This window comes from Cupressus sempervirens, chromosome 3 (assembly GCF_028749045.1).
Source record: "Cupressus sempervirens isolate cs-2001-9-10 chromosome 3, ASM2874904v1, whole genome shotgun sequence".
In the NCBI taxonomy this organism is placed as follows: Eukaryota; Viridiplantae; Streptophyta; class Pinopsida; order Cupressales; family Cupressaceae; genus Cupressus; species Cupressus sempervirens.
In genome coordinates this window covers 874,417,723-874,431,125 of record NC_143120.1, presented here as the reverse complement: position 1 = coordinate 874,431,125, position 13,403 = coordinate 874,417,723, and the positions used below count along the sequence as shown (strand labels likewise).

Genomic DNA, 13,403 nt, shown 5'->3' with positions numbered 1-13,403 from the left:
GAAGCAACAAATCACAATCAATTTTGCTGTTATGGTCAGCATCTACAACATTTGAGCCCTAGACATATTTAGAGGCTACAAAACTTCTAGAGTGGGATAAGGCTATGGAGGTAGAATACCATAGTCTTCTGAAAAATCAAACATGGGTTATATTTTATCTTCCTCCCGTTAAGAAACCTATGAGTTGCCAAAAGTAGCATGCAAAAGGTACTTCGAATAAATACAAGGCTGGATTAGTTGCTCAAGGATTCACATATAGGGGGAAGGCATTGACTATGAGGAGACTCGCACTCCTAGTACCAAGATGAGCACAATTTGTCTTCTCGCCATTGCAGCTCAACTTGGATGGACACTTCATTAGATGGATGTCAAGAATGCCTTCTTCAACAGTCAGTTGTAGGAGACATAGCCTCCTGGTTTCAAGGTTGCTAGCAAAAAACATCAAGTATGTAGGCTTGTGAAAGCACTTAATGGATTATAACATGATCCTCGAGCATGGTACTTCAAGATTGATTAGTATTTGGTACATGATAAATTATTTATACAATTAAAACGAGTTTTAAAAATTCCATACTTTTCTAGAGATATTATCAAATGTTGCAGGGTGGGAAAACAAGAAATAACTATTCGAAGAGAAAATAAAACAGGTTGAAAGGTTAAGGTGAGAAAAAAGATGAGCCTATTTATCAGCATACGCACTATTGGTTTCGAAGAATTTCCACATGAGCATCTAAACCAATACAATGCAAGTAGTTTTCTAATTGAGTTTAATATTACTAAATTTTCTTAGTTTACAATACAATTAATTGCCTCCAGCAATAATTAATACTTTAAAATCATATTCTTAGCTAGTGATGATAATGTGTCCCAAGTGATATGATTGATTGAATTCATAGCCCTCAAAATAATCTGCTTATCTTCCCGACCCTCCAATGGGTATAAGTACATTTGTTCCATATACCTAGGTAAATCCAATTGGATTGCAACTATATTTGATCTGGAGGATGACCACGAGTAGATATATTCCAAGAAATGGCATAAAGAAACAATTTTGATTTTGAGCATCAATCACTAACTGAAATTCCAAGCTACCTGGGACAATTTCCAAGATTATGTGACAACTAACAAACACGGGAATTCATACCTGATTCCTTTTGTAGGTTACCTGATAACAATATCTTGGTGTTCAAAATTTTGTTTGTAAATAACCCAAGGAAGAATCAGGTAGATTCTTCCGCATGATGTTCTTAAATCCCAATTTTCTTCTTTTTCTCCTTGAAATTCCTCCAATTCAATCATTTTTGGACATTTGGATACAGGTGGGTGCTAGTAGGATGACAGTTGTCATTAATGCAATAGTTTCTTGTTTCTCCATTATTGTGAGGTGAAGTTGCAGGGTTTGGACCTTGCCAGCCGGGTCCGCACCATGGACACTGGGTTTGAGCTACAAACCCACTCGGGCCCACAATCTGTGGTGCAGACCTGCTACAAACCTGGTGGTTTTTGGCAGGGACTTCGGTAGACCTCACATGGACCTTTGGGGACCTGCAAGAACCCATGACCCATGGGGACAAAAAGTAACTTAAAAACACATTAAATAATATTTTTTGTTAAATATTATATAATGCATATATATATATATATATATACACACACACACACACATATATGCATATATACATATAATGTATGGATATATTCATATATCTATATATAGATATATAGATACGCACACATATATATACATATATATACATATGCATATATGTATAGATATGTATATATATCTATATACATCTATATACATATATGCATATGTATATACATGTATGTGTGTCTGTATATATGTATATATACATATATACATATATATGTACACTCACAAACCCCCCCACGGACCCAAATGGATTTTTTTTTAATGCCTGAACCCACATTTCCGTCCCCAAACTTGAGCTAGCAACTTAGTTGCGAGGGCACCTGTTGGACTCTAGGTTAATATTTATGGTTATAGGCTTACTTGGGTTATCATTAAGTTTACCAAGGTTGAGAAAGTTTTGGATCCAAAATACTAGGTTAAATCCTAGTTAGGAGGGTAATCAATCATAAAATTTACTTTGGGAGCTCCAAAGGAAACTGAATGCAAAAATTGATTGAGTTTGATTTGAATTGATTTTGGGTTTAAAAATCGGAAATGTTTTTGTTTTGGGGGATTCCTCATGGCATATGTGGTTAATTCCAAGAAATATTCATGTAAAATCTTTGAAGGACTTTCGTCTATATTTTCATGCCAAAATATGTTCTGCAGATATATGTCTTTTGTGGTGATAGTCGAGATTAGATGTGAAGGGAAAACAATTGTTGGTTTATAAAAGTTTACATTTGAGTTTAGATTGGGGCTTAGGTTTTAACTTTTCTCTATTGTAACATATGTCAACATATTGGAAACTTTGAGGAATACAAATGCCTTAATCTGGAGGCTCCAAGAAAGTTTTGATTTCATTTGGTGTGGGACACATATTAACATCTCACACTCCTTGAGCCATTTGACCTCTGTTCATTAGGGATGTATCTTCCCTAAAGACAGAAATCTGAAGCACATCCAATTAAAATCTGGTTTATAAAATTTACAGTCTGTGGGCTTCTTAGAGAAATGGGCACAAAACCATCCAAGGTTCTATGAGAAGTTAGATGCAAAGTTGAAATTAATCCAAAGGTATATTATTTTTGAGTTCGAGCTATTCAAAAAAAGGGTTTAAAGACTAGGATTTGAAAATCCCAAGTGTAAAGATCTAATGTCAACTGTATGTTCCATGTGCAAGCATTGTGTGGGGTGATTGTTGGAAGATAAGGCAAACAGGATGTGAAAATGAGTTTTAAACTTGGGTACATGTTGATTTTGGGTCTGAATATTTTTTGGGGACTAAGAGGGAGTAAAAATCAGGATATTGCTTTGAGGAACATTCAATGCAAACGTAGTATAAAATCCAGCTCAATCCCATTTCAGGTCTAAACAATGAAGGAAGCTTCATCCAGTCAAACAAACTTTGGATGCAAAAAGTCTTAGAGCTGGTAGAGATTCATTTTGGGACCAGAAAAGCATCAACATTTCAAAAGATAGAAAATTGGAGGCCCGAGTGTGGGATATGAAATCAGATGCAAGGCTTTTATGAAATCTTCTTTAATCTGTGGTACGCTGGGTTGTCCACTGAGGATAAAACATAAAAGGAACCTGATAATATTGAAGATTAAACTTGGGAAAAAAAATTTAATGCAGGAAAAGACTTGATATCCTGACATCTTAAAACCAACAAAACATGGAGAATATCTATAATTTAATTTTAATAATGTAACTGAAAACATTATAATCTTTGGAACCAGGTTTAATTTCAAATCAACCTATACCAGGGGGACAGACAGACACTGCAAGAGGTTGGAAGGAAAAATTATTGAAAAACAAAAGGTTACACTGATTTAAAGAAACCTGTGTTCTTTAAGTTTCAATTTTTCAACAGCTCACAAGAATCATAAAGCATCTTTTCGTAATTGCTTGGCTCAAGGGGGGACTCAGAAATAACAAAACTAACATGTTCAGAATTGAGCTTTGAAGCCTCAGCCAGTTGAGCAGAAATAAGTACTGCGGATCAAATTCCAATAACTTAAGCAACCTGTGATTCGCAGAAGTCTCTGTAGCTGTGGAAGGGGTTACCATCATTCTTAAAGCTGACAAAAACCAACCGTTCATCATGAAGCACAACCTCACTAGCAACTATTGTTGCAAGTTTAAGAGTGATTTTCCCAGCTTCCACACCATCTGCTTCCTTTCCATTGTTGCCACCTGCTCAATTTAAACTGCTCACAGATGTGCCATTCACTCTATTGAGTTTACCTGCCTTTCTCCTTGCTTTCCTGCCCACTTTTCCAACCACCATTGCACAGGATCTTTTGACACTTGTACCACTATTAATTATAGCTATCTTTATCTTTTGGTCTTTCACCTCTATGGTGATTTCTGTAGCCTATCACCACAAATTCTATTTGCGACGAGTCTCTCTAAGAATCATCTCATCAAGAAACAAGTGGGCTTTGTTTCCCTAATTTTAAATAGAGTTTTGAGTTTCACATTTTAAATTCTTCTCGCACGTTTCTTTTTGTGGTGCACATTGCAAATTTTGTCAATGTCTTGAAGACAATCCATAATGAATTAAACTCAGTTGGATTTTCATAACTGTGCTTTAGAATGTCTGAAGTTTTACTTAAGAAATTCTTGCAGTGCCATTATGGGTAAAGTGGGGTCCCCTCCAAGATCATTCTTCCTTTTCATTCCTACCACAAACAATGTCTGGTTTCCCAAATTCACTGTCCTTATCGTGGCTATGGAGAGTGGTTGAAGGTCTACAGAAGGTTAAAACACTTGTAAATCTATCCGCTGTTTTAACTTTTAAAACTTGCCCTGTCATTAAAATTACCCAAACTCTCTGCAGCAAGTATTTAGTTAAGATCTCTATCTTCTTGTTCCTATCTTCCTTAAAATCTGGCTGACCTCTTCATAGTAGGACATTGTAACTGTCAAGCTAAAGCTCTTCTTGTGGCATAAATTGATCCTCAATCTGGGTGCTGGGTGTTGAACAGCAGAAACTTTTTACATCCCTACTGGTTTTATAATATGTGGAATACTGAGATGCTTTGTGATTCTCTTCCTGTATGGTATCATTTTACTTATTAATCACATCTGACCAATGCTTCTTGTTCTTGTGAATTATCAGCAACAATGCTATTGGATCCATTGTATGGCATGATCAATAGCTGATTCACACTAGCATGATCAAACATCAAATATATCCATTAGGACATAGAAACAAACAGCATATGAGCTAATGCGTATTGAATTAGTATTATTTGATTCAGACCATGTTGGAAGGCTATTTAGGAAGTAGGATTTTAGCCCTTAAAAAAGGAATCTCCTGTATATTCTCAATAGAGTCTAGACTCTAAACGAGTGACTAAAAAGAAAATAAATCAAATGGGGATTCTGGTCCAAACTCAGACCAATGATACATGTGCACCAACATAACATAATTATTGGATATCTTCGTTATTAGCTATTCTTCTATAGTCTAGTTTTTACATATGTGGTAATTCATTTCAGATGTTATTAGCTATTCTTCTATAGTCTAGTTTTTACATATGTGGTAATTCATTTCAGATGTGGTAATTCACTGATAGCTGGCGATTGACTATTACATTGGGTGATTCATTAATGATTGGGATTAACTGTTAGCCCTTTGGGTGGCAACCAAATTGTTCTGATAACAAATAGCCCGAAAAATCTACTGCTGAATTCCAAGAAAGTAAAATCAGAACAAAAAATCCAGAAAATGAAAAACTTAATTAATGAAAACTTAAATATGAATCTCAGAATCTAAGGTCAATTTTTTTGAAATTTGAATGCTTAATTTGAAAAGAGGCACAGGCTATCTCAGATTAAAAAAACAATAAATGTTGGCATAACTGATGATGTGATGAGTGATGATTTGATTGCATGATGATTAGTTATGTTGTCATTGATGTCAACTATTGACATAGTATTCCTAGTATGTTCCCAAGCATAATAATGGTAAATAAAGTGTTGTAGTAAGGATCAGTGAGTGCAATCTACAAGAGAGCATTGGGGTTGTCTCTTGAAAAGTATATGTTGACCACTGCTGCTGAAGTAAAGAGTAAGCTGATCAGTGAAGTCATAGTGAAACTACTGAAACAGTTAGTGACAAATGATAGGTGATTTGATTGGTTTATCAAATCTATGATGAATGAAGTGAAGTGATCATAGGATGATGTTCACAAGACACTGAAGCCGAAATATTTATAATAGTATCTCATTAGCATTACAGGAAAAGCATTTCCCCGGTACAACAGTTTTAGGAAGGATAGATGACTGGTGAAGTTGTGACAAATAGGTGAAGTTGTGACAAACAGGTTAAAGAAGAATGAGTTCTTGAGAAACGATCAATTAACTAGCCATCAGTGACATGTGTTAAGTTTGCAATGAAATTGGATGAGTCGGTCATGATCCAGTGACATGGATGTACATGTGGAGGTGATGATCTGGCATTACAGTGATCGAGAACAACACGTGGAGAAGATTCTAGAGGAAGCATATGATAGGTCAAGACTTGTTTGACCTTTGGCACACAATTGTATGAATTAGTAGGTGCGGCCATGTATATTGGTTTGTAACATGAGATATTGTCTTGTGCTGGTTGGATCTGAGCGGGATATTTGAATTTCACAACAGTAATATGTTTAGGGTTTGGTTAAGTTGGTGGAAGAGGTAAACCAATATAAACAAGTGAAAGAACGCGTTTGTCGTTGTTGACCGTGGTCCAGTGTGTGTGGTGAAGAAGTGGAAGGTGCCATCTAGCCAAGAAGAAGAGAAATGAGTTTGAGCTTAAGTGGATCTGATAAGACAGAGGTAGTGCTGTCACAGAGATCAATCTTTCTGTTGTTCCCTAACAGTTGCAACTTTGTGAAATCCCTTAACCGGGTGGATCCTAATAGGTCCTTATTGTAAAATCCTTAAATAGGGTGACAATTTAGCTAGTGTTCAAAGTCCTTTAACAAGGTTACTCTTAATAGGGCTAGAGGTAAGTCCCCTAACAGGGTGCCACCTGATAGTGTCTTTGTAACTCCTAACACGATTAAGCTCCTAATAGGGCATATTTTATAAGAGTACAATTATTTGTGGGTACTAATCCCCACTTTAGTTTTGATCTAAGTTGGGTTTCCTCATAACAAAAATAGTTGTGTCAAATGTGTGAGTGATTTCATGTAATGGATGCTTTAGTTGGTGCATTTGTGTTATTTATTAGTTAAAGGTTAAAAGGTTGAAAAAATAGTTTGTTTGGCTGATTACTAATTCACCCCCCCTCTTGGTAATCTAATCACTTGGGACCAACAATAAAAGTAGATGAATAAATCGCTACTGAAACTTTTTTGATATAAACTAATGTTCAAACTGTAATGTCCTTTGTTGGGACCTTAATTTATCCTAAATTTCTCGATTGGGGTTTTGGATTGTAATGTCCCATGATAGGAGTAGTCATTTATCTTATTAGATTTTTCTATACAAATCATTATCATCCATTCTTACCTAATTACCATTTCAGCTCAAAGATGGAAGGAGTATGTTTTATCCACGCTGTTCACATACCAACTCGCAATGGATTCCACCAAAAGGTTACAGATCCAAGCCCTTAGCCTTTCTTGGGACTTTGCTTGCAAGGCGCTTAGGGTCACTAATCCCTATCCTATCTTGGGACAAAGATCCATTGCTTGGATTTATACAAGCCCCTCCTCAGTAACACTTCAGTCTTCCCTTCTTAGCTAAATAGTAATAGGATTGAATATGTTTTCTATATATAATAATAAATATTTACTTGAATGTTTAAGTATATTCATCACTTATTTAACAATGGTTTCATCCCTGATTATTTTATATATAGTGTATTATGTATTTTGAAATATAATATAAATACGTGTATAATTGCATTATCGACATGTTTATATATATGACCATGTGATGGCTTTTCATCCTTCATATTACATATATATACAATTCTATAGATTAGTATCTAGTTTAGATACATTACCATCTTGTTGCTGTCATACTATTCTTACAACATATTAAATTATCTTATATCTTAATGAAGAGTATTCTTCATATTTTATATATTGTCTTATTTTTTTTATTTTCTTCCACCCATGATTCTTTAAAAATGGATTGGGTGCCCATTTTATATCATGCCAAACTTAAAGGTTGTGTCTAAGAGATATGTCACTTCTTGAACCATATCCCTTTCAGACATAAGTAGTTTATTCAAATTCTGTCAACTAATATTAACAATATTAATAAATGGTCTCAGTTACGATTGTCTTCTCAAGAGTACGACTGTGGGTCAAGACTCCATATTGCCTTTGATATACTGTGTTTGAATGGTTACCGTTGATTATAGATAATTAATTATAATAATTCTGTTTCCATAATTCATCTGTATTAACTAGCCATTGATGATTATATTCATTCGATTGCAGTTGTAATTAAATATTTTCCTTTGCTTCTAGCACTGGTTGTTCTAGTCCTGGAGCAGTTAAGAACGGAGTCCCCCCTTTAAAATCTACTACCTGTGGTGGTAAGAGCTATGGCCATGCTCCCAAAACTGCTGCTACCATCCCTCTCAGGGGGAAAACTCAACCTATTAAGTTGTATTAACTATGCTAAAGCCTCCCCTATGGTGGTTTGTGGCCCAGCTGTGTTGGACAATGTGGATTTTCACCAGTGTCCTGGGTTGGTCTGCAGATTTGCTGGTCTTTGGCCCTCTCTTCCACATTTGCATTGCTGGCTAACTAGTTCTTGACAGCCACTAGATTCTGATAATAGTGGACTCTAACCTTGTGCAAGGATTTTTTTTTATTGTTTCGTTTACATCTTGAAAGATTGATTTGATTTTGTATAAACTGTGGGTTTGGGGGAATCAGTCCCTTTCTGCTAAACCGTGGATGGTTTCATTCAACCTGGTTACTGAACCACTCAATGTTCGTTTAGTGTGTGTTCGTCTTCCTAATCTCTAAGTTCATTTCTGGGAGATGTCTTGCTTTGATGCCACTGGAAACTCTCTTGCTCGTTTTTTGAAGGTGGACGATCCTACAACTACATTGGGCTATTCTACTTATGCTCTTAATCCTGTTGATATGGATGTTTCCACACCGCTTCCAGGGGACGTGGTGCTCATGGTTGGATAGTGACCATGGTCTCAAGTGCTGGATTATGAGGGTCTTCCCTTTCGCTGTTGATGTTACTTCTCCACTGGACACATGGCTTCTGATTGCGCGCTTATGTGTTGTAAGGGTGCTGCTACTTGGTGAAAGGAAGCTAGGGAGGACCATTTGACAGTCTGTGCTTTTGATTCTGATTCTTCCTTTGAGGACTCAAAAAGTTAAAATTGATAACGAAGCCTCTGCTGAAAATTTGGATGTTGCCCCTGCTTCTGATTGGGGTCAGGGTTTTGCCATGTTTCAAATTTCTACTCATGTTGTTACTATGGATGTTGCCCTTGCTTCTGATTGGTGTGAGGCTGCTTCTGTGTTTCAATTTTCCCCTGCTTCTAGAGCAGCCCCCTCCACTCCTCCCCCAGTCGTGAGGTTCACTCTATTTCTACTGTTTCAATTTCTGCTCTGCACCTCTGCACCAAGTTTTTGCTGACATTGCTGAGCTTCTTCAACACTCTAGCTCCTGCGCTGGCAGCTGCCCTAGTGAAGTTTCGTTTGTTGGGGAGCCTAAGGATAGCATTGCGTAGACAGTGGTCTGACAGTGTAGGAAGAACTGTTCTTCACATGTTTGCACATCTTCTTTGGTGTGAGTTTGGCCTTTCGTTTGAAAGGCTCTAGCCTTTGGGCTTTGAGTTTGTTCTTGTCAGCATCTGTTGTGCTGACTATGTGCTGTTAATGACCTGATTTTTGCCTTTGGACCTTGTTTTTGTATGGGCCAACCCCCTTGTTATGGCTGCTTTTATTTTTGAAGACTTCTTGGCTTGTCTGTATGGGACAGCACCCTTATTTTTGTTGCTTATATTTACCAAAACAATAGCAATAAATGTATTGGGCAATTTCATCATGAAAACTGCCACAATCACTTCTTTTGTACCCAAAATGTTTAGAAATTGAAACTTTTATTGTGTGCAAGTTTATTAAAGATAAATTTTATGTTTTCTGCACCATTGATCTGTGCTCCACAGGTCATTTATTTGTTGCAGTTACAGAGACAAATTTGGAGAGCCTGCCATCTTAGATAAGAGTGAAAGCCAGTGTATTTTTTCCAAACAACCTGAGAGAATCTTCTACAGGCACATGTGATGTTACAAGCCTAGTTCAAAACACGGCAACTTATTGCCGATGGCAAGAAAAAAGATACCTGGAAATATTGGAGATAACTCAGAAACTTCTCGGAAAATTATTGGGAACTTACAATCTGTTTTTCTAGTCATAAATCTGTTTTCCCAATCCCGACTGAACCTGCCTTCTCCTCTTTGCCCTCTCTCCTCTCCAAATTTGTATTACCAATCAAAAAAATGTGTTTTGCCCTTTTGTGCACCATCCCTGCCAATAACAGGCCTGTGGGCGAGAAGTTTGCTATCTATCACGATAAAACAGATAAATATTGCTGATATTTTACCAAGTTCTCTGCAAATATTTTGAAACCTCTCCGCGATAGCTTATTGGCGATATGCTGACGTTACTTCTCGGGAGCCAAAAACGTAGACTTGTTGCAGATATATCTGCGATATTTTGAACTATTGTTACAAGTATGTCCATTTTACCGGAACTTCAGGTTCTAGAATCATCAGGATAATTTGTTTGGTTCATAAATAAAAATTATTAGGAAATACACTGCTGAGATTGGGTTGTGAGGTCCTTGAAGACAAATGAAATTTTTGATTGGTCAAGCCGCCAAGGAGTAATCTGTCATGATTTATCCACGCATATGTTATTATTGACACATCTATTGATAGGCTTAGTCTAACATCTTCACTTGCTTTTTTTAATTTGTTTTTTACTTGTAGGATTAATTATCCTTCATGGTAAAGCTACTGTGCTTTCCAAATCTATTCTGTACCTCTTAGCCCAGGACTAAGCTTTTCTAGTTAATATTCTTTTTCACTGGGCATGAATGCTGGCATTATTGGTGAGTCATCAACAGCAATACAGTCCTCAAGCTGTTTGACACATTTCTTCTGCTATTGGGATCAACATAGTCCTTTTGTGATGACTCTGTGTATGTTTGTTAATTTGTACATCTTGATTTCTGTTCTTTTTATATAAGCCTCATCATATGGAGTTTCTTGATTGGTGTTTTTTATCTTCTTAGAAATGTCCATACTTGTGTCTGAGTTGTGAAACAGTTTCATTGGTGTTGGATTACATTCTTATAGATTGTAATTATGAATTAAATATTTGATACCTTTCCTAACCTTTTTATAATGTTAAGAATACTGCCTTTGACATTTTCATAATTTATTGAATAATGTCACTTGCAGGCTGACTTGGAACGCTTTAAAAGTCAATATTGATGGACTTCCATTAGCAAAGACGAGGAAAAGATGAAGAACCCCATTGAGCATTGCATGTGATACACAAGACGGATGTGTATCATGGTCTATAATTCAAGGAATATAATATGTTATAACCAACTTCTGCATCTTATGTAAAGCTCTGTGTAATTTCTAGAATATATGTCCAGTTGAAAATTTAATTATATGATTGGATATATGTCAGATTGGATATCAAGTTTACGAGTTCATTTTGCAATGCTTCTTATAAAATGCTGAAGTTTTTGTGTTATGTTTCCTCTCTTGAGCATCTCTAAATTTAAATATAAAATTTTGTTCTTATTGAACTCTGCTTCTTTTGGGAGTGAGTTTGTTGCTGTAAATTGGTGAATGAATGATGTGATAATTCCTTTTTGTCATATTAACACTGTTTGAATGTCATTAAATGGATGTTAGAATTCTACCTGTATTATTTTGTTCTGAATTTCATAGTTTCTTTGCATGATCTCTTCTTATTATCCTTGAAGCTTCGAGTCATGAGAGACCAAGAATGCCAAATACATTTGGTTTAAATCTACCCCAAGGTAATGATTTTTCAGTCAAATGTTCATGTAATTCATAAACAAGTTGTGAATAGGCTTTGATTTGGTGTTGTTGCCTCGGGTTTGGTTTGAATCTTCTCCAGGTGGTCCCTTTAATTTTTCTGAGGGATATACCCTTGCAAATTGTCCTCATTTGTGGCACTGACATGTCTGAAAGGAATATTTTCATATTCAAGTGGCTATTCCCATTCTATTCCACTCATGTGCAGGATAATTCTATCATGGAAAAGCTGTTCCAACCTGAGATTGACATACATATGAGCTAGTTGAGGATTCCTGGGCTCTTGTTTAACTTGGAATACATGATATTTTCTCCAATGATATTCCCAAGTTCTTCTATGGAGGATTCTTGCCAATATTCACTTGGGAGAAAAGGTAGTCTTATGCATACTAATACTGTGCTAGGGAGGTTTTTGTTGGGGTTAAAGGTGCAGATGAATGCTTCATGAAAGGTCCTTTTTCCTTGAGTAACTATGGTTCCCCTTAAATATATCTTCCTTCCCATGTTTAGAGGCAAATAATATATGAGGAAATACCTCTTCGCCCTCAAAAGAAGATCTATATAGCCACTTGTTTTCCAATTCTCTTATGCTTGAGCATCTTTAGTCCTGGGAAAATTCCCTTTAAATATGCATTAGCTTGGAAAGGACATCACCCATTTTCTAATGAATGTCACTCATTTTTGAGATGAAGTTGTCCACTTTTACTAGAAAGCTGAAGGCTTTGAAACAACATTTGAATGAGTAGAATCATTCAGATTTAAATAACCTATTTCAAATGCAAAGCAGGATGATGGATGCCAGATGCTCAAAAATACCTCCAGGTCAATGATGTCTTTGATTCATTGAAGGAGCACAAATATGCTGCTAATCAAATTTACGTTACTCTCGTGTTCTTTTAGAATAATATGCTAATAGAGGAAAACAAAGGAGAGGTAGAATTTGGTCCTTTGAACTATCCCATTTATTATTAGATCATCAAATAATTTGGCTCACATGTTAGGAATTGCTCTTTTTAATATGGTAAGAAATCATGTGCTTGGGTTAGATGGCTTCCTTGATTTCTTCTTTCAATATGTTTGGATTTAATGGGAGAAACTTTGTTAAAGTGTAGGAATTCAAGAATATCATTGGTCTTAAACTCGATGAATGCAACTTTCATGGCTTAAATTTCGAAGAAATTGAAGCTCAAAAACTTGAAGTTAATAGATCATGGAAGTGGAATTATCAACTTGGTGTACAGGTTTTTTGGTCTTTGGCCTTTTCTTCCAAATCTTCATTGTTGTAATGGATTCTTGGAAACCCTTGGTGTCTAGCAAGATTGAGCTCTTCTCTAGTGTCGAGGGTTTCTCGTCACTTCTTTTTCTTCTTCCAAAGGTAGAAGCATGACGTTGAATAAGTTGGATTAGGGAGTACACTCTTTCAATCAAACCATGGACAATTTTCTTTCATCCTCTTACTAAACAACTCAATTCGCTTTTAGTGTGGGTTCAACATTGGTTGCTTCTTGAAGGCTGATAATTCCACTTCCATGGGGCATCATACATTTTCTCACATTTTGGTTGATATTGACATCTCCAAACCTCTTCATGGGAATGCAGTTTTGATGGTTGGGATACAACACGAATTTAGTTATTGGGTTAGGAGTGCCTCCCTTTTTTATGCCATCAATGCTTCTTGACTAGTCACCTCGGTAGATGATG

At 36.2% G+C, this 13,403-nt stretch overlaps 1 protein-coding gene across 1 annotated transcript in view; it reads left to right on the top strand.

Annotated features, from left to right (window-relative positions):
* Nucleotides 1-11,391, top strand: part of LOC149569575 (DNA-directed RNA polymerases II, IV and V subunit 11-like) — a 36,978-nt gene extending 25,587 nt beyond the window's left edge. Inside the window, exon 5 of the mRNA XM_089822258.1 lies at nt 11,088-11,391. Within this exon, the coding sequence (XP_089678384.1) occupies nt 11,088-11,120 (33 nt within the window). The 3' untranslated portion in view covers nt 11,121-11,391. The remainder of the gene's footprint in view (nt 1-11,087) is intronic.
* The last annotated feature ends 2,012 nt before the right edge of the window (nt 11,392-13,403 follow it).